This window comes from Mustela lutreola, chromosome 12, assembly GCF_030435805.1.
Source record: "Mustela lutreola isolate mMusLut2 chromosome 12, mMusLut2.pri, whole genome shotgun sequence".
Lineage (NCBI taxonomy): Eukaryota > Metazoa > Chordata > Mammalia > Carnivora > Mustelidae > Mustela > Mustela lutreola.
In genome coordinates this window covers 48033197-48052458 of record NC_081301.1, presented here as the reverse complement: position 1 = coordinate 48052458, position 19262 = coordinate 48033197, and the positions used below count along the sequence as shown (strand labels likewise).

The 19262-nt window shown below is 42.2% G+C and overlaps 1 protein-coding gene across 2 annotated transcripts in view; it reads left to right on the top strand.

Annotated features, from left to right (window-relative positions):
• Nucleotides 1–15397, top strand: part of FOCAD (focadhesin) — a 314072-nt gene extending 298675 nt beyond the window's left edge. For both annotated transcript variants that reach the window (XM_059143295.1, XM_059143296.1), the window contains 5 exons: nucleotides 1466–1643; nucleotides 3388–3485; nucleotides 10538–10789; nucleotides 12951–13026; nucleotides 15004–15397. In XM_059143295.1, coding sequence (XP_058999278.1) covers nucleotides 1466–1643; nucleotides 3388–3485; nucleotides 10538–10789; nucleotides 12951–13026; nucleotides 15004–15077 — 678 coding nt within the window. In that variant the 3' untranslated portion in view covers nucleotides 15078–15397. The remainder of the gene's footprint in view (nucleotides 1–1465; nucleotides 1644–3387; nucleotides 3486–10537; nucleotides 10790–12950; nucleotides 13027–15003) is intronic.
• Nucleotides 15398–19262: the final 3865 nt, after the last annotated feature.

Here is a 19262-nt window from a genome sequence, read left to right as displayed (position 1 = left end):
CCATTTTTGCAAACCTCTTTAATGTCTGGAAATGGAAATCTCTTTAATGTTGAACTCTCAATGCTGCTTCATTCAGTCTGTGCTGTTATTTTGGTGAAGTATGTGGGGAAGATCGAGCCTCATACAAATATGTCAGTAGAAAAGGGAAGAGTGTGTTGATAGTTTCAAATAATTATGGATATCTTTTTTTGTTTGTTTTGATGTTGCAACAGAACTCAACAAACGGTGTTTCCTTCAGGGTAGTTGGCACTATGTGGAGTCTGAGTCCCTATCAGTGAACTTCACATAGTCTGTTGTATTAAAACCCATTGGTCCGACTTCCGCTCCGGGTATGGTATCACAAAATCATTTGGAAAATACTGAATCACTGAGCTTTGAAAATCTTCCAAATGTTGATGCATTTCATTATACACTACCAAACAAACATCACATTTGTTAAAATCATCAGAAAAGTCTTTTATGTATTGGGAAACTGCCAACTCATAGTAGCAAATACAAATTTTTTCCAAAAGTCTAATTGTCACTTGAAAGCTCAGATTTTGTCACTGCTAACGAGTACTGTGAAGTATTTCCTTGAGGTGACAGTCTCACTTTCTTCTACTTAAAAAAAAAAAAAAAAAAAAAAAGTCCGTCAAATACTCAGTTTGAAAAGCCATCATTGGTCCATCAGTGATCCTTCCAAGTAGATGTGTCCCGCAAAACATGGCTATTTCAGTTCACAGCCCAGACTTAGTGTTTTCCCTCGAAACAACCGTAATACTTGGCTAGGCACCAGAAGTCCCTTATGCATGCTTGCCATTTTATCATCCCTTTTGTTAAAAAGATGTATACTCCAGGGTGAAGGTTTAATAAAACTAATAATTTTTATTGTTTATAAGGGTATTTTAGGTAAAAGTTATTTTAAACAAAAATTGCAAATGGCTGTGAAAAATGCAGTGACTTACTGTGACCTCAGTGCTGTTGTAAATATACTTTGACCTCACAGAGCCTCTAAAAGGGTCTTGGGGTCCCTCGGAGGTCTGTGCACTGCACTTTGCGAACTGCCAAATTAATCCATGTTAAGTGCTTCGAGCAGTGCCTGGCACATGAGTACTGCATTTTTCAGTCATCTTCATCATCATTATCATTATTTTGTACAAATACACAAGTATGCACATTATTTTGTACAAATACGCAAATAATAATGATTATTTGCGTATTTGTACAAAATACCATCACCAATTAACCCCCAAATCACTGACGGTTTTTAGGAGAAAACAGGAGGTGACATTATAATGCTCTATATGTACATTCATTTTAAAATACAGCACACAGGCAGGCAGGTCACGTGCTGCAGGAAATGAGTGGTTTTAGCATTTGGAATAATAATCAACTTTCAACTCACCCTTTCTGTTTTGCCCTTGCCCCGAGGTTTTATATGACTTCAGCTAATTTAATAGTAACCGAACAATTTGCTTTTTTGCAGAGCAGCCTAGAAAAGGCTGCCTTTGTCAGACTGTACTTGGTGTCTCAAGGACGATTCCCCTTGATGGGCTTGATGGAAATCCTCAGTGCGGCCGTCCAGCACCAGGAGAAAGACACTCTGGCATGGATGGTACTGCAGAGCCTCTACCAGGCTCGAATCGCGAGCCACGCCAACACAGGTGAGGCCGGCCTGGGGAACCAGCAGGACCAGAAGGATCTGCCATCCCTTTTAACCTGTAACTGTTTCCTCCACTAAAAAGGGAGTTTAGTGCTTCGTGACCGAGGAGAGCTCTTGTTACCCCAAAGGAAGAGCACCTTAAATGAAAAGACCAGTGAAAACTCAACGACCTCCACCCCGAGGATGGGAATAGGTTCTCTTGGTGATTTTTATTATTGTCTTTAGCTGTCCAGGCCCTCGAGTCCATAAACGAGTGGATCAGATCGATTCTGCCTGCTTCCATTTCCCAACCAGGATGTCCATCGATTCTGCCTGATGTTTTCAGGAAAATGACTTTGAGGTGGTTACCTAACAAAAAGAGGAAAGCAGCGACAACAAAATTAAATTGTTATTCTGTAGGAGAACTTCTCAGGGGTGAGGAGCTCTGCTAATGAATCATACGGTGGAACTTCTGTTTTTTTAAATTTTTATTTTCTTAAAGATTTTATTTGAGAGATCACATGTAGGCAGAGAGGCAGGCAGAGAGAGAGAGGAGGAAGCAGACTCCCCACTGAGCAGAGAGCCTGATGCAGGGCTCGATTCCAGGACCCTGGGATCGTGACCTGAGCCAAAGACAGAGGCTTTAACCCACTGAGTCACCCAGGTGTCCTCATATGGTGGAGTTTTTAGATCATCATAGACCTTTCTCTTGAATAATAATGAGCTCTGCCATTTCTCCTCCTGAGCCTTTGGTTACATTGCTTATGGCCTATAGTCAGGTCTGAACGGCACCTGCTTCAGTAGATCAGGTGTGGTGAGGAACTCCTAGTGACTGCAGGCGGGTTAGTTACATTTCTGGATTTTTTGTATGTTCCTCAGTTCTTGATGAGGAAAACTGGCAGACATAATTGTAATACCCTTTTTGGGACTAGATAGGAAATTTTGATTTATTCTTCTCTTTGGCAATTGAGATGGTTGTCTCATCTCTGCATCAGTGCCTGCTGATGAAAAATGAACCTGTGATGAAAAACTATTTTCTTTTCACTCTAAATCAAAAGTGTATTTATCAGGTAGAAGTCTACTAGGTACTTCCAAGGAAGCGTGAAGATAACATGAAGTAAACTGAAATAAATCTGATATTGTCTTTGGTTTTAACTAGTTGGCCTTCCAATTTAGTTCCCATTTTCCTCTGACTCACTGAAATTTGACAGCCTTCCCAAGTAAGCTTTATTGTGCTGGGAACACTCATTTTTAAAAAATAAAAACAGAAGAATCAGTATTTATGCCAATGTTTGTTGTCCAGTTACTATATAATAGCTGGTTTTTATTTTTCTTCTAATGTCTTTGGGTAGGTTTTCTCTTTGATTTTGGCATAAAATGGGAACATGTAAGTAAAGAAGACCATAAAAACAACTAACTAGCCAAGAGTCAACATTCTGGCTAGCTGGCACGCCAGATTTCTCCTAGTGTGTTTAATAACCTTGAGAGAGAGAAACTCCAACAAATGCATTTTATCATTAGCAGATGTGTACTTTTGAAAAATAAATTATTTTTTTTAAATAAAGGCAAAACTACAGTTATCTGATGTGAATAGTGCCAGAGAACTCCTACCAAATCCCAAGTCTCAGGTATGGCAAGAGGATTTGCTACTCTTTCATGGAATCCTCCTCAGCTGTTCTGCTTTCATCATGGTGGCTAGTACTGATCTATTGGACATTTCATAGGAAAACTGTGGTCTGGTAAGAAAATACCTCTTTTTGTTTCAGGTGTGTTGAAGAGAATGGAATGGCTCCTGGAGCTGATGGGTTATATCAGAAATGTTGCGTACCAGTCAACATCTGTTCAGAACGTGGCTCTTGATGAGGTACAGTCTAGAGGAGTCATTTGTGGCTCCCTTAAAATGTGGAACTTATGTTTGCTCTCCCAAAAGACAAAGAAGTTGTTGCTTGCCTTTGTTTTACCCCCTCCTTCCTTTTACTTTGGGTAAAGCTGGTGATAGATAATTCTCTGACGTCATAAGGAAATGGATGTGCTTGCCTGTCTCTTGGAGACACCCAGGGCTGCCCTTAGAAAAATATTTTCAGCAGAATAAGTTTCTTGAAAGGAGCACACAGAGACACTAGCTGATGAGGGAACCCAGTGTTCTGTGCTTGACCCCACAGAGAGGAGGTACAGGGCTCTGGCCTTTGCACTGGCCCAGAGAATGTCTTCAAACGTTTGGTTTGAAGAGGTACCTGAAGTGTTTGCACAGTACTTATTATGTGCATGAGAGGGGTAAAATGATCTATGACCCCCAGAAGGTTAACTGCTGATAAGGGGTAAATTAAAATAGGAAAAGGTTAATAAATGAAGATAGAACGTTCCCACTCTTCTTATTTTCTTGACTTTGCTAACCACTGGGCATTTTTCAGTAGAATTTTTTCCATAGGCATGTTTCACAGGTATCCTGTTTACTGTGTGAGTGGAATTTGTATAACCTGGGATGTCATATGAAGTTCTGACCAGCTTTTCTGAAGAGTTGCATATATTTTTGAAATTTTAATTCGTGAGATTATGACTTTTAAGAAATTAAGGAGTACTTTTAAACTTATTTTTTAACTAGCAGAATCTGTCTTCTTTTTCTTCTGATCTCCTAAGTTTTTGTTAATTTTGTTTTCTTACAAAAAATCTTTTGAAACTTAGAAAATACAGATAAGCAGAAAGAAGTATAATTTGAATCACAGTAATCCAACAACTCAGAGGGGCCCCTTGTTACCACCATTTTATAAGTGTGTAGTCTAAACTCTGAATGGATGGATCCTAGAAAGAGTATTTAAAATGCATGTGGAGTGCGCCTGGATGGCTCATTTGGTTGGGTGACTACTTTCCATTCATGTCATGATCCTGGAGTCCCAGGATAGAGTCCCGCATTGGGCTCCCTCCTCAGCGGGGAGTCTGCTTCTCCCTCTGGCCCTTCCCCCCTCTTGCTCTCTCTCTCCCTCTCATTCTCTCCTTCAAATAAATAAAATCTTTTTTTAAAAATGCATGTGGAAATATGTAGGCTGAGAAGATGGCAGCATAGGAAGACCCTAAGCTCACCTCGTCCCACAGGTACAACTAGACGTCAGTGTGAATAACCCAGGAAATGACCTGAAGGCTGGCAGAACAAACTCCTCAACTAAATGTAGAGAAGATGCCACATTGAAGAGGGTAGGAAGGGCGGAGATGTGCTGGGGAGCTAAATGGACCATGGGTGTGGAAAAGGGGAAGAAGAAGGCTATTGTACTGGGGAGTCCACAGGGGGAAGATGAATCCCCATAATATTTGGCTTCGAAAACTAGAGGGGGTAAAGTTTAGTGACTTACTACAACCAGCAGGACTTAAGCCTGCAACTTTAAAAATCAGCAAGTTGGGTTCTGGGAGAACCTGGCCACTGAGAGGAAGTGGAGTCCCTGCCTTTAAAGAGACAGCACAAGAAACAGCCTGTGGAGATACAACATAGGAGCAGTGAATTTTAGAACACTGAAAAAAATAAAAGAAAAAAAAAGGAAGTGGGAAATGTCTGGGGCACAGGGAGGAAGAGTTATTTACTCATCTCAGAGCCTGTCCTGGAGGGGTAATGTTCACAGGGAGTGTCCTCCAGGAATAGAGATACTAATAGGTGTCATTTCCTTCTCCTGCCTCCCAGCATAAACACGTGGCCACCTGAAGCCACCTGTAGGAACCAGTTTAGTGCCCACATTTGCTACCTAACTTGCTTACACTACTCCCTGCCTCCCCACTCCTCCCCAGCTCTGGGGATTTGCCCACTCCAGCTGGGCTTGCCTCAGTCCCAGTGCTGTGGATCCCCTCCCTGAGAAGACCTCACATTTTGCAAACCATGCACTATGTGGGGCCTCGGCAGTGGTGGTGACAGCCAGTACCCTCTCATGGAAGATGGACAAATGCCTTGTTAAGCTGTGTGCCCACCCGCCCACTCTTTGTGGATCCACACGGGCTGGCCCTATGGTGGTGGTAGGTCTCCTTTCACAGCAAACCCAAGTGCACCTTGGTAAAAATACATGCCCTACCCCTGTATGCTTTATGGATTGGCCCAGCCACTGTGGTCTCAGAGGTAGCGTCATGTCCCCTCTCCCTGGTGCACAAACCTGTGCGCTCTGCATACCTCCCTCCTGAGCACATGGCAGATCAGCCTCCTCCAATATGCTCTTGGCCAAAGCCCATTCAAACTGAAGCCACAAGCCACAAGAAAAGTGTGCTAGCAGCCTGGACAGGGACCAGCACCATGCCAAAGTGATTCCTCTCCTCGGGAGAGAGAAAGATAAGCACCACATTGGTCAGGCTTTGGCCTCCACCATGGGTTGGGGATAGACAATTCGTCTGATCGTGGGCCCTGCCCACCAATGAAGGCTTCTCAGGGGACAACACAGGGAAGGCGCTCTGTGGTTTGGTGCTATTGCATCTCTGCCAAACACCTGGTCTGGCTCAACTCAAGCACAAGGCAGCACCAGCCTGGCCCACTAACAACATAGGAGACCTCCCTGAAGCGCCAGGTTTTGGTAAATAGGGGAAAGTGCCCTAAAGGGCACCACAGGCCCTCTTCATAAAGCCCCTACTTTCAAGAGCAGGAAACATAGCTGACTTTCCTAACACACAGAAACAGATGCAGAGAGTTAGACAAAATGAGGAGATAGGGGAATATGTCTCAGATGAAAGAACATGACAAAACCACAGTAAGGTTCCTAAACACAATGGAGATAAATAATATGCCTGATAGAGAATTTAATGATTATAAGCTTTTTAAAAGATTTTATTTATTTATTTGACAGAGAAATCACAAGTAGGCAGAGAGGCAGGCAGGGCAGCAGCCTCCCTGCTGAGCAGAGAGCCTGATGCAGAGCTTAATCTCAGGACTCTGAGATCATGACCTGACCCAAAGGTAGAGACTTAACCCACTGAGCCACCCAGGTGTCACTAAAGTAATGATGATTATAAAGATACTCGCTGGACTTGAGAAAAGAGGGGAGGACATCGATGATACCCTTAACAAAGAGATAAAGAAGAATCAAAAACAGTGAAATACAAATGGAAAACAAATGAAATAAAAAATATACTATATGAAATAAATAGCAGATTATAGGAAGCAGAAGAATGAATCAGCAACCCGGAGGAGGATAGAGTAATGGAATGTAATCAAGCTGAGCAGGAAAGAGAAAAGTGACAAAGAATGACACTATATAATCATAAAGCATACAATCCAACAAGAGGATATAACAATTGTAACTATACACCCAACATGGGAGCACTCAGATACATAAAACAGTTAATAATAAACATAAAGGAAGTAATGGATAGTAATACAATAATATTAGGGAACTTTAAGGTCACCCTACTTAACATCGATGGGCAGATCATCCAAATAGAAAATCAACAAGGAAACCAAGGCTTTGAATGACACACTGGGCCAGATGGATTCAACAGACATATTCAGAACATTCTACCCTAAAATAGCAGAATACACATTCTTTTCAAGTGCACATGGAACATTCTCCAGGACAGATCTCAAAAGAAGGCCACAAAACGACTCTTAATAAATGCAAAAAAATTGAAGTCCTACCAGACTGATTACCAGCAATGAAATTGATATGTAAAAAACCCACAGCTAACATCATACTCAGTGGGGGAAAAACAGAACTTTTCTGCTAAGGTCAGAAACAAGACAAGGATGTCCACTCTTACCACTTTTATTCAACACAGTACTGGAAGTCCTAACCACAGCAGTCAGACAAAAAGAAAGAAAAGACATCCAAATTGGTAAGGAAGAAGTAAAAATTACCCTCTTTGCAGATGACATAATACTGTATATAGAAAAGACTCTGCCAGAAAACTGCTGGAACTGATCTGTGAGTTCAGTAAGGTTGCAGGATACAAAATCAGTGTGTAGAAATCTGTTGCATTTCTATACACCAATAATGAAGCAACAGAAAGCTAAATTAAGAAACAATCCTGTTTGGGGCCTGGGTGGCTCAATGGGTTAAAGCCTCTGCCTTCGGCTCAGGTCATGATCCCAGGGTTCTGGGATCGAGTCCCACATCGGGCTCTCCACTCAGCGGGGAGCCTGCTTCCTCCTCTCTCTCTCTGCCTGCCTCTCTGCCTACTTGTGATCTCTGTCTGTCAAATAAATAAATAAAATATTTAAAAAAAAAAAAAAGAACGAAAGAAACAATCCTATTTGCAGTTGCACCAAAGATAATAAAATACCTAGAAATAAACTTAACCAAGGAGGTGAGAGACTTGTACGCAAAAATCTATAAAGCATTGATGAAAGACAATGAAGATGACACAGAGAAATGGAAAGACAGACCCTGCTCATGGACTTTAACAAATATTGTTAAAAGGTCCGTACTATCCAAAGTAATATACAGATTTAATGCAATCCATATCATAATACCGACAGCAGTTTCTACAGAACTAGAACAAATAATCCTAAAATTTGTACGGAACCACAAAAGACCCTGCATAGCCAAAGCAGTCTTGAAAAGAAAAATAAAACTGGAGGCATCACAATTTCAGACTTCAAGTTATATTACAAAGCTGTAATTACAAAACAGTATGGTACTAACATGAAAATAGACACATAGATCAATGGAACAGGATCAAAAGCCCAGAAATAAACTCACAATTATATGGTCAATTAATCTGCAGCAAAGGGGGCAAGAATATGCAATGGGAGGGACGCCTGGGTGGCTCAGTTGGTTAAGCAGCTGCCTTCGGCTCAGGTCATGATCCCAGCGTCCTGGGATCGAGTCCCGCATCGGGCTCCTTGCTCCGCAGGGAGCCTGCTTCTCCCTCTGACTCTGCCTGCCTCTCTGCCTGTGCTCGCTCTTGCTCTCTCTCTCTCTCTCTGACAAATAAATAAATAAAATCTTAAAAAAAAAAAAAAAAAAAAAAGAATATGCAATGGGAAAAAGACAGTCTCTTCAACAAATGGTGTTGGGAAAACTGGACAGCCACCTGCAAAAGAATGAAAATGGTCCACTTTCTTACACCAAACACAAAAGTAAGCTTAAAAAACGGATTAAGGACCTAAATGTAAGACCGGAAACCATTAAAATCCTGGAAGAGAGCACCGGCAGTAATTTCTCTGATATCAGGCACAGCATCATCTTTCTAGATATATCTCCTAAGCCAAGGCAAACAAAAGCAAAAATAAACTATTGGGACTGTATCAAAATAAGAAGCGTCTGGACAGCAAAGGAAACAATCAACAAAACTAATGGACAACCTACTGAATGGGAGAACATATTTGCAAATGACATACCTGATAAAAGGTTGGTGTCCAAAATATATAAAGAACTTCTACAACTCAACACCAGAAAACCCCCAAACAATCCAACTAAAAAACGGGCAGAAAACACGAATCAGCATTTCTCCAAAGAAGACATACGGATGGCCAACAGACATATGAAAACATTCTCAACATCCCTCTGCATCAGGGAAATGCAGACCAAACCCACAACGGGATATCACCTCACACCTGTGAGAATGGCTAAAATCAAAAACTCAAGAAAACGACAAACGTTGGTGAGGATGTGAAGAAAAAGGAACCCTTGCGCACTGTTGGTGGGAATGCAAACTGGTGTAGTTACTGTAAGGATAGTATGAAATATCCTCAAAAAATTAAGAATAGAAGTACCCTGTGATCCAGTAATCGCATCACTGGGTATTTACCCAAAGATTTACAAAAACTCTAATTCAAAGGGGGTATATGCACTCCTGTGTTTATAGTAGCATTATCAACAATAGCCAAAGTATGGAAGCAACACAGGTGTCCAGTGATAGGTGAATGAAAAAGAAGAGAACACACATACACACTATGCAGCCATTAAAAAGAATGAAATCTTGCCGTTTTCAGCAACATGGATGGAACTAGAGAAGAAGTGCTAAGCAAAATAAGTCTGTCAGAAAAAGACAAATACCATATGATTTCACTCATTTGTGGAATTTAAGAAACAAAACAAAGTAGGGGGAAAGAGACAAACCAAACCAAAACAAAACAAAAAGCAGACTCTTGACTGTAGACAACAAACAGATGGTTACCAGAGTGGGGGTGGGGGATGGGTGAAATAGGTGAAGGGAATTAAGACGACACTTGAAGAGCAGCTGAGTAAGACATGGAATTGTTGAATCACTGTGTCCTACACCTGAACTAATGCCACACTGGAATTAAAGTTTAAACAAATCCTTGGAATTATAGCTATAGGTCAGGAGCCAGACCCTGGTGAGTCTCTTTGAATTCATGGCGGAACATACTGAAAAAATTGTTTCAAAAAAATGCCTAATGATTTGTTGTGACTGACTCCCTTATTCCAAGAATGCTTGTTGGTAGTTTGTCTTCATGCTTACGTTTCAGCATTAATGGAATAAAAATCAAGTGTTCGCCTCCCAAATGTTTTGATTAGGTAATGAGAACAGAAAAAGAAAATGCCTGGGGAGAGTCATTTGTTTTTGTTCAAAAGTAGAATCAGACTGTACCTCTTTTTAAAAATCCATTTTGGCCACCTAACAATAACTCTAAGTATCCCTCTCCCTATCATTCCTAACAAATTCTTTAATCTCGTTGGAAACACCAGAATAGAGGAGGATCTGGATCTCAGTATGCATAGGAATGAAATAAGGTTTCTCCTGCATTATGGGAGTAATAATAATGAAACTGTTGTGGCTTCTGTCTTACCAAAGAGGATCCCTAAAACCTTCTGGAGCCCTGAAATGTCTCTTCATTAGGCATGGAAATGGAGTTTCTGTTCAGTCCGGTTCCTTTCTGGGGTGAAGGGGAAGATAACGTTGCATCATCCCGAGAGGGGCTGTGTGTGTGAACATGTGTTACTCTGAATTGTTAAAACCTGTTACCTAACTTTGTTTCCATTTCCTTTGTAGGCTGTGGACTTCTTGTTGCTGCTCTTCGCAGCCGCAGTGGTGACATGGGCAGACCATGCAGCCCCGCTCCTTCTTGGCCTCAGTGCCAGCTGGTTGCCATGGCATCGGGAAAATGGCCCAGCTGGGTCAGCCTCGAGCTTCCTTGGCCGGAGTCCAGTGCACAGGGTCACTCTGCAGGAGGCCCTCACTCTCCTTCCCAGTAGCATGCCTCTCCTGCTGCAGAAAGAACCATGGAAGGAACAGACCCAGAAGGTGAGGTTGGCAGCCTCTTGCATGTCAGGGCAGGCCGCCTTCTTCTCTTGCGTGATTTCTGCTGTAGAATTGAGGTTGGAAGTTAAGTGAAACTGGAATCACCCCCACGGGCTCTCATCCTCAGCCCCGAATCGCAGCCAGATGCAGAGCCTCAGAGAATGAGGCTGACTGCTGGCCAAAAACAGCAATGACAACAGCAGCAACTTGCTTACAGCTGGAGGTGAGGCGGAAAGAAGAGCTTATACTTGCCCTGGGATCCTGAAGGCACATGTGTTCTTGATCCTGGGGGTGAAGGGATGAGTGAGGCTCCAAGTGCTCAGAATGTCACAGTGAGGACAGATAGGAAGGCAAGTTCAAAGCTGGAAGGTTGGGAATGATCCGTCATGCGCAGGGGTAAGTCAGGGAAACGGGCATCTGGAGCAGCCACATTCCCATAGCCCAATTAGGGTTCCTCAAGCTCACTCGGTCCTAAAGCCACATTCCAGGGGCCCACCCTGCTCTCAGCCTGTGCTCGACGACATGGGGAAAGTTGTAGAGGTCACCACCCTAGCCCTCTGGAAAATCCAGACTGTAGGAAGCACCTTTTGGTTTTTAATGTTGAGTTTCCCCAGACAGCTAGCAGTTGCACAGAGCATATGGAAATACGCTTCCTCTGCTTCTCATTCCATGGCTCTGAACAGCCTTTAAGACAGTTGATTGAAAGATTCTCTTTTGAATCCCATTTAATGAAAACTGGATTTTGATGAGGTTGAAAGCTTAATGCCAGCTTTTTGTAGCTTATTGTTAAAATCCAAACATTAGTCTTTAAAATATTTCTGAACTATGGACCCACAGGTTAGCCCTGTACAACTCCACTAAGCAACTCAATTAAAAGGCCTTTGCTTTCTTAAGCATTCATATTGTCCCAGGTTTTGTTTTTTCCGTCTCATTTTAAATCAAAATCGATTCAGATGCGTTATCCCTTTGTGTTTTTTTCTGGCCTGGGACACCGTGATCACCGTGGATGACAGTGCAGACGTCTGTGTCTGTTAGGTGTGTGTAGTGCTTGATTTATTTACTTACCAGTCAGATATTATAAGACAAAATGGAGAAAAAAAAGGTTTTAATTTAATCAAAACAGAGAATTAGGAATATTTTCTATCCGACTTTTTCTTGCAAGCCAGTCTCCACATCCCAAGTTAAAATACCAGTACCTATGACTAATGTATGTGTTTTTTAGTGAGTTGAGAGTGGACCATTCAGTCATTAATGAAATTACCCTCCATCTAATTCAAAACCAATTTGGGCTGTACCCTGGGAGATCAGTCAAACTCCTGAGTAGTCTGAGTTTCTACCTCATTTGTAGGATTTATTTGCAGTTAACACACTCGGTTCTACCTAGTAAATTACTTCATGTCTTTCTCTTGCATTTTAACTTCCTGTTTCAATTCCATTTGAGCACAAATTGTTCTCAGCTACAGAATATCTGATTTTAGAAACGGGGGCTCATGCCTGATGTGTTTCCTTCTTTACCACCCACCCTGTGAGCCTGGGCCTAGATGCCTGCAGTGTCAGGCAGCAGGAGGCAAGGAAGGCTCGCGAAGCTCTGAAGTCAGATGTACCCGGGCTGAAATCTGGATTCTGCCATTCACTGGGGGTGGACTTGGGCACCTCTCTGTGCTCTCGGAGTGATGAGAGAGGAAGTTCATGGCACACCGGAAGCCCACTGGGCCATGTCTGCCTCACTGTTAAAATCCACAGCAGGGGGGCGCTGGGTGGCTCAGTGGGTTAAAGCCTCTGCCTTCAGCTCAGGTCATGATCCCAGGGTCCTGGGATCGAGCCCCATATCAGGCTCTCTGCTCGGCAGGGAGCCTGCTTCCCTTCCTCTCTCTCTGCCTGCCTCTCTGCCTGCTTGTGATCTTTGTCAAAATAAATAAATAAAAATCTTTAAAAAAATCCACAGCAGGCTCGGGGTATGTAGCTGAGAAAGGGGTTTTGACTTGGCTGGGTCGTAGGCTGAATTGGAGCTGTGTCCAGCTTCCCCGTTTCTTAGGCCTGGTCTTCCCGTCACCAGTCTGCCAGCTCTGCACAGAGGTGCATGTATACCGACCCAAAGGCCCGATCGCTCTTGTACTGATAGTGCGACTGTCTACACTAACACTGCTCTTCTTTTTCACCCTAGTTCATTGACTGGCTCTTCAGCATCATGGAAAGCCCTAAAGAAGGCCTCTCAGCAAAATCCAGGGATCTTTTAAAAGGTATGACTTCCGTGCTGCCTGCCCAACAGAGGCGAAAGCCCCCGTGCTTGCCTTTTGTGGAAATAGCATTCTCGTGTGTATTGGCTCCTGAACGGGTTCGTCTGAATTCAGGGTACGGAAGTAATCTGGAGCTGCCATTATGTGGCATTTTGAAGCAGAAAGTGGGTTTAAAAAGAGTTCCGTGCCTTTAAATTTAACTTTTATTTAAATAGCTTTTAAATGTTTTATTATGATGGCAAACTATCACTTTAATTTAAATTTAGAAAATTCAGGAAAGAGCAGAGAGGAATCCAGAGTCCCATTGCCCAGTGGCAATTTTGATAATTTTTTCCTAAGAAGTTTTTGCCCCTCCGCTTATGAGTGTTGTTCTAACATATTTATAAATCATTAAGCAACTGAAAAAACAGACATAGATACTGGAAGCACTGCCTTTTTTTTTTTCTGCTTTTTAATTTAAAAGTTATTTTTAAAGCCTTTTAACCTATTCCTATATTGGCTTCTTTAATAGTATTTGTAACAGCTGCGTGGTATTTTGTCAAGGGAATTTGACATTTCTCATGCTTTCAGGTGTTTGAATAGTCTTTGTGCTTTTTATACTTCTCTATTGATTTGTTGAACTATGACTATAGGAACCACAAATATAGAATACCTTACTCTGAAAATTACGTACATTATTTTCCTCAAATCAGAGAAGTCTGTTGGGCGTTGGTTCTGTGGCCTGAGACTGCATGTACTGTCATCTGTGTCTTAGGGCTCAGAGGTCTGGTCCAACCAGTGGCTGTTGGTGAGATGACCCCCAGTATACTGTAAGATAATGCACTGAAAAGTCTCAGCTTGGGAGAATCACCTCCTGGCCTTCACATGTGGTAATTTATCTGGCCAACCTGGAGTCTTAGGATGACCATATTTTACTCTAAGTATGGTATGATTTGTTGGTTGCCAAACAAGTAAGAATTCCCTAACCAGTTGGTTCTGATCCTTCTTCCTACCCCCCACATATTGAAGGGCATATGTAGGAAGTGGATTGTGATCAAGCACAGTGGCAGTGGTCTGACATACCTTTACTTGATCTGTCCCTGGAGACTTGCTAGGATTTTCTTTTTTTGTTTGCCTCAGGAAGACTGAACTCATTCTTAATGGCCATACGTCTATAATACCATTGGTTGCTTCAAACATACAGTGTTTTAGGTCACGAAGATAGCAAACAACTTGATACTGATGAGGAGAATAGTTATTTGGGTCAAGGAAGTACACGTTCACTTGATTAGATAGTCAAGGGCTTATTAGAGTCACACACAAGAATTGTGTAACTGGCTTCCCTACATCTCCTCCCTATTTTAAATGACATCTCAATATTTTTATATTAATATCCTAAAATAAGATCTATAATGAGTGACCTAGAGGAATTACACAGAGCTGGCCTACCTTAAATTGATCCCTGAGGGACCCGTGATGAATAAGAAAAGGTGCGGACTTGAAAGCACATAGTTGAATACAGATTAGCACAGTCATGCCCGCTCCGCTGAGCCGCAAGGACCTACCTTCATTGCAGGATCAGTTTTTTATTTTTGTTTTTTACCTTTTAACCAACTCCTAATGGAAAAATCACATTCATGTAGAAAAAAATACACAGATTAAGTAGCTTTTTTTTAAAAAGGGAACACACCTATGTAATCATCACCCAGATAAAGAAAGTACCAGCATCCCAGAAGTCAGTTTTTGTTAAACTCTGCAGAATTTCCTATTAACTGGTTGCAGAATAATTTAACAACAAAGAAACCCTTTCCCCCAGATTTTATTAATCGTGTTCTACTATTCAAATTCTGCCTAAGGCTTGATGGGAGTTCTCAGTCTTTAAGATGAGCCAAGTAAGAAAAAGTCAAGTTCTGTTCTGACACGTTTTCCATCTAAATGACCTTTTCAAGTGCAGTTTCACCAAATGCAACAGTTCACTTTGCTTTTTTTTTGTCCCCTTAGCCACCCTGCTGTCCTTGAGAGTTCTCCCAGAGTTTAAGAAGAAAGCTGTGTGGACCAGAGCCTATGGTTGGTGAAGTTTCGTGGGTAGCCAGCAGCCTCCTTAGCTGGGTGAGGAAAACCATAGAAATGGAAGAAGGTTTTCAGAATTCATGCCTGGGATCGCCGAGTCATGATGCAGAGGGTCAAGAGGCACGAAAAGGTGGACACAAAACTGACCCTTTGACAGGTACATGCCAAGAAAAGGGGGCATTGCTTCAATGCCCAGGCCAGCTGGGAACGAAACCAGAACTTGAATTTTCTTTTATTTGGCTGGAGTTCAACCTGAAGATTTTCTTTGTGAAAACTTGACTACATTATCTACTCCCCCTAAATTCTAGTAAAATAATCTTGTGAATTTCGTGCATATTTCTTCTTTGTCTTAAGGCATGGGGAAGGTTTTGCTGGCAAAGTGAAACTATAGTGGTGACAGTGGCATCATGATTGATTTCCCGTGAAGTTTCTAGAGGACATTCTCTGACTCAGTGTTTTCTTACTTTTATGGATAAAGCACTGTCGTGGAACTGCTGTCCACATTTAAACAATAAGTATGCTATGTGTTGAACATTAGCCAAATCCGATTCATTAGGGGTGGCTGTAATTTGCTTATGCCTGGGCCTCTTGAAAGCAATTGAAAGTTCCCCAATTCAAAATAGCTCCAACCAAGGAAGAGTATATTGGGCCATAAGCCAAAAAGTTCAAGAGTAGATCTGAACAGGTCAGGCAGCTGCATCCAGTGAGTCGGTGCCATTAGGGGTATAGACAGGATCACTCCTTGTAGTTGGTAGGATGGCGACCAGCCACCTCCCAGGGAAGGAGTGGCGTCTTTGCTTATGGGTATGGCAGAAGCAACCTGGAGAGGACTGCGGTCCAGCATGGATCGTGTGAGAGTCCCTGCACAGCTATGTGGGCCTTGGGAGTTGGGATAATCTAATTGACCGGTCCTCGGTCCTACCTGAACTGGTTTTCCTCCAGAAGGAAGATGATGGAAAGCTGGGCGGATACCTCCTTAAAAGAACAATGTGTTTTATTTTAAGCACACATCTCTGTCTCAAGCAGGGTGACTGCTGGCCTAATGACAAGTAAATGAAGTCTGTGACAGTGTCCTCGGGGATAGCAGTTTACTCAAAGGTGGAGCATCAGCCAGCATTCGATCTGTTTGCTGCTTGTTTTTCCTTCTCGCAGGCATTCATCAGGGCGGGCTTTAAAAACCAGGCATAGGAACGTACTACCAGGGCTCTGTGTATATATAGGGTCTCTGGGAAGAAAGGTTGTGCCACTGGAATAATATACCTTTGTGTCTTCCAGGCCATAGCGGTGCCTGGTCCTTAAAAGCACCATAGAACCTTCAGTATTATTCCCGTGTGACACATACATTCATGTTGTCACTAAGTGAACCCACTGGTGACTTAGGTTAAAAATAGCTCTCCTCGATTTATTTTCCAAATATATGGATTTATGATTCCAGGTTTCAGATATTTTTGGTTCACTGTGTAGTGCACACTCCGTTTTTTCTTTTGCTGAACTTCAATACGATGCCGAGATGCTCACAGGAAAGGGAAGGGAGGGTGAGCTCTCAGGGAGTCACCTGCAGGGCCAACATTTCATTTTTATTACCTCCTCAGAGGCCGGGCTAGAGGGAAATGAATTTGAGGGAAGCAGCCCAACATGTTCTGGGAGCAGCCAGCTTCTCGTTCCTTCCCACTGCATGTGCTTTGTTTTACTTCCCACCAAACAGTGATTGAAATTCATCTCACATTTATCGTTAGGTGCCAGACGGTAAGTTCACCAGAACTTTCACTTGTATTATCTTACTTCACTCCTACAACAAGAAGAAGCATTTCTATTTTAAAGTGGAGAAAATACATCTAATAAGAGGCAGAGCTACATAGAATGCCAAAGCCTTAAAGCCCCAGGTCCAGTGCCCTTTTTGCTGTATCCGGGCATTTAGTGCCCATTTTCAGATGAAAACTCCTATTAAGGAGGAAGCCTCACGCATGCGTCACATAGGTTGCTGTCATCAGACAAAAGAAAGAACCCTGAAGCACAGGGAATAGAGTCAATAATATCGAAATAATGGTGGTAACGGATGGTGGCTACACTTAACCATGGTCTCCATTGCGTAATGTATAGGATTGTCAAACGCCTGTATTGACCCCCTGAAAGTAATAGAATGTCGTATGTCAACTACGAAACCCCAAATCAGAAAAGGACACTGCCTCATGTTAATAAGCTGCTGGAACTGGGAAGTTGAGGAGTTGTAGTATTAAGGAACACGTCTTTGCCAGTTGAAGGACTTAAATCCCTGGGCCAGCAGACATGTGTGGTAGAGAAGAGCAGCAAAGGGGAAGTGGGCACTGAGGAGCCTGTCTGCGCTTCCGCCCTGGGTCGGTGGGCAGAGCTTGCCAGTGCTGGAGGAAGGGATGAAGGATCAGGCCCCGCTTCTAAACCCAGCCTGCCTTTTTCTCCTCAGCCTGGTTTCTTCTCAAACTTTGTCCCTGCTCCTGCGCTTGACAAGAAGACAGAAGAGTACAAAATGGAGGAAATAAAATCTATCTGTATCCCTTCTTCCCTACCTACCAACCCCCCCACCCTCCTGTTTTTGTTTTTGGGGATCTTGAGCTTGAGATTTGTAGGATTTTCCTCTTCGTGGTCGTGTCTGAAGAGTCAAAAATACAAGGTGCTAGGGGTGCCTGGTGGCTCAGTTGGTTAAGAGACTGACTCTGGATTTTGACTCAGGTCATGATCTCAGGGTCGTGAGATCAAACTCCAAGCAGGGCTCCACACAGGGCTTTCAGCTACTTGAGATTTTTTTTTCCTCTCCCTCTGTCCCTCTCCTGCTCGCTCGAACTCTCTCTCTCAAAAAAAAAAAAAATAAATAAAAATAAATTTCAAAACCTGAAGTTTCTAAAATCTAAAATCTGGAATAATAACACTCTTTCTCTGATTCCCTGTATGACTTCAGGTCAGAATTAAGTTATTTCCTCAGAAGTCTCTGCCTTTTTAGACCAGATGTTCCAAACTATGTATGGAAACACTTCCTTTTCCCAAGTCATCTTTCATTGGATTTTGAAATCACAAGTTGCCAAGACAAAGAGCATGCTGGGATATACTAACAAATGAACATGTGGGGTTAAAGCCTTATTATGTATCTCAGAACACTCTGACTCTTGATTTGCAAAGTGTGTATTCGGAGCAGATGTTGGGTTGGGATCCGTGCAAGGGCCTAAAATTATCTTTGTGTTTTGTCATGTAATGACTCCATGGTAACTAACTACAAGGCTGCTAATGACCTTTTTTGAAGGTAACTGTCAGAAGTTTACTCGAAATGATTTTAACCAAAGATAGTGATATTGTAATTATAAAAGGAGTAAGACTTTGTTAGGGATGCGACTACTATCTCAGAATAACTTAGTCATTTTGAAAATAAGCAGTTTTAAACTTTTCGTAAACATTTTCATAAATTGCTGTTTTCGAAGGGAGATCAGATCTTGGGCTTAGGAGGATGGGGCCTTCACTAAAGCCAGAGCTGGAGGCGAGGCCTCTGGGTGAGTCTGAGTGAGATGCCCCAACACGCCTGTTCCCAGTGGCAGGCATTTTGGATGAAACCAGGGGACCGAATGTGGCCAGAACAATTCTCATCCATCCTACCATCGCAGAAAAACATCTCATGCTGTCATCTTTATGTATAAATGTGTATCATCATCACTCTGGTCCTAGATGATGTAATATGCTTTTATATTTCCTGGAAGGAAATGCTTTATATTGATGCTAAACTCTTGAGCCTCATTTTTTAAAAATGTATGATATATATAGTAATTATGAAGTTGTGAGTGTGCATGGAATGTGTTAATCTTCATAAACAGTATGGAATTCTTTAAAATTGCCACTTAGATCGTTTGGTTCTTGTCAAACAGAAGGAACTTGTGAAATAATTTCTGGCTAAATTATTGGATGTGAAACCAAGTAAAAATGACAGGGATGACTCCCTGATTTTCGTTTTGTTTCTTGGATACAAAGAATAAGTTAACTCACAAGGATAAAAGAGAAAGGATACAGGATACAGAAATATGGTTTATAAATTCTAAAATGTAATAGAAATGTTATCACCTTTGTATGTTTCGCTGAAAATAGTTCTAACGCTTGGCGATCTGTATGTTAGGACTTGGTGGAAATTTAACCAGTTCTTAAAACATTCTAAAAGCAAGTAGCACATTAGGAAA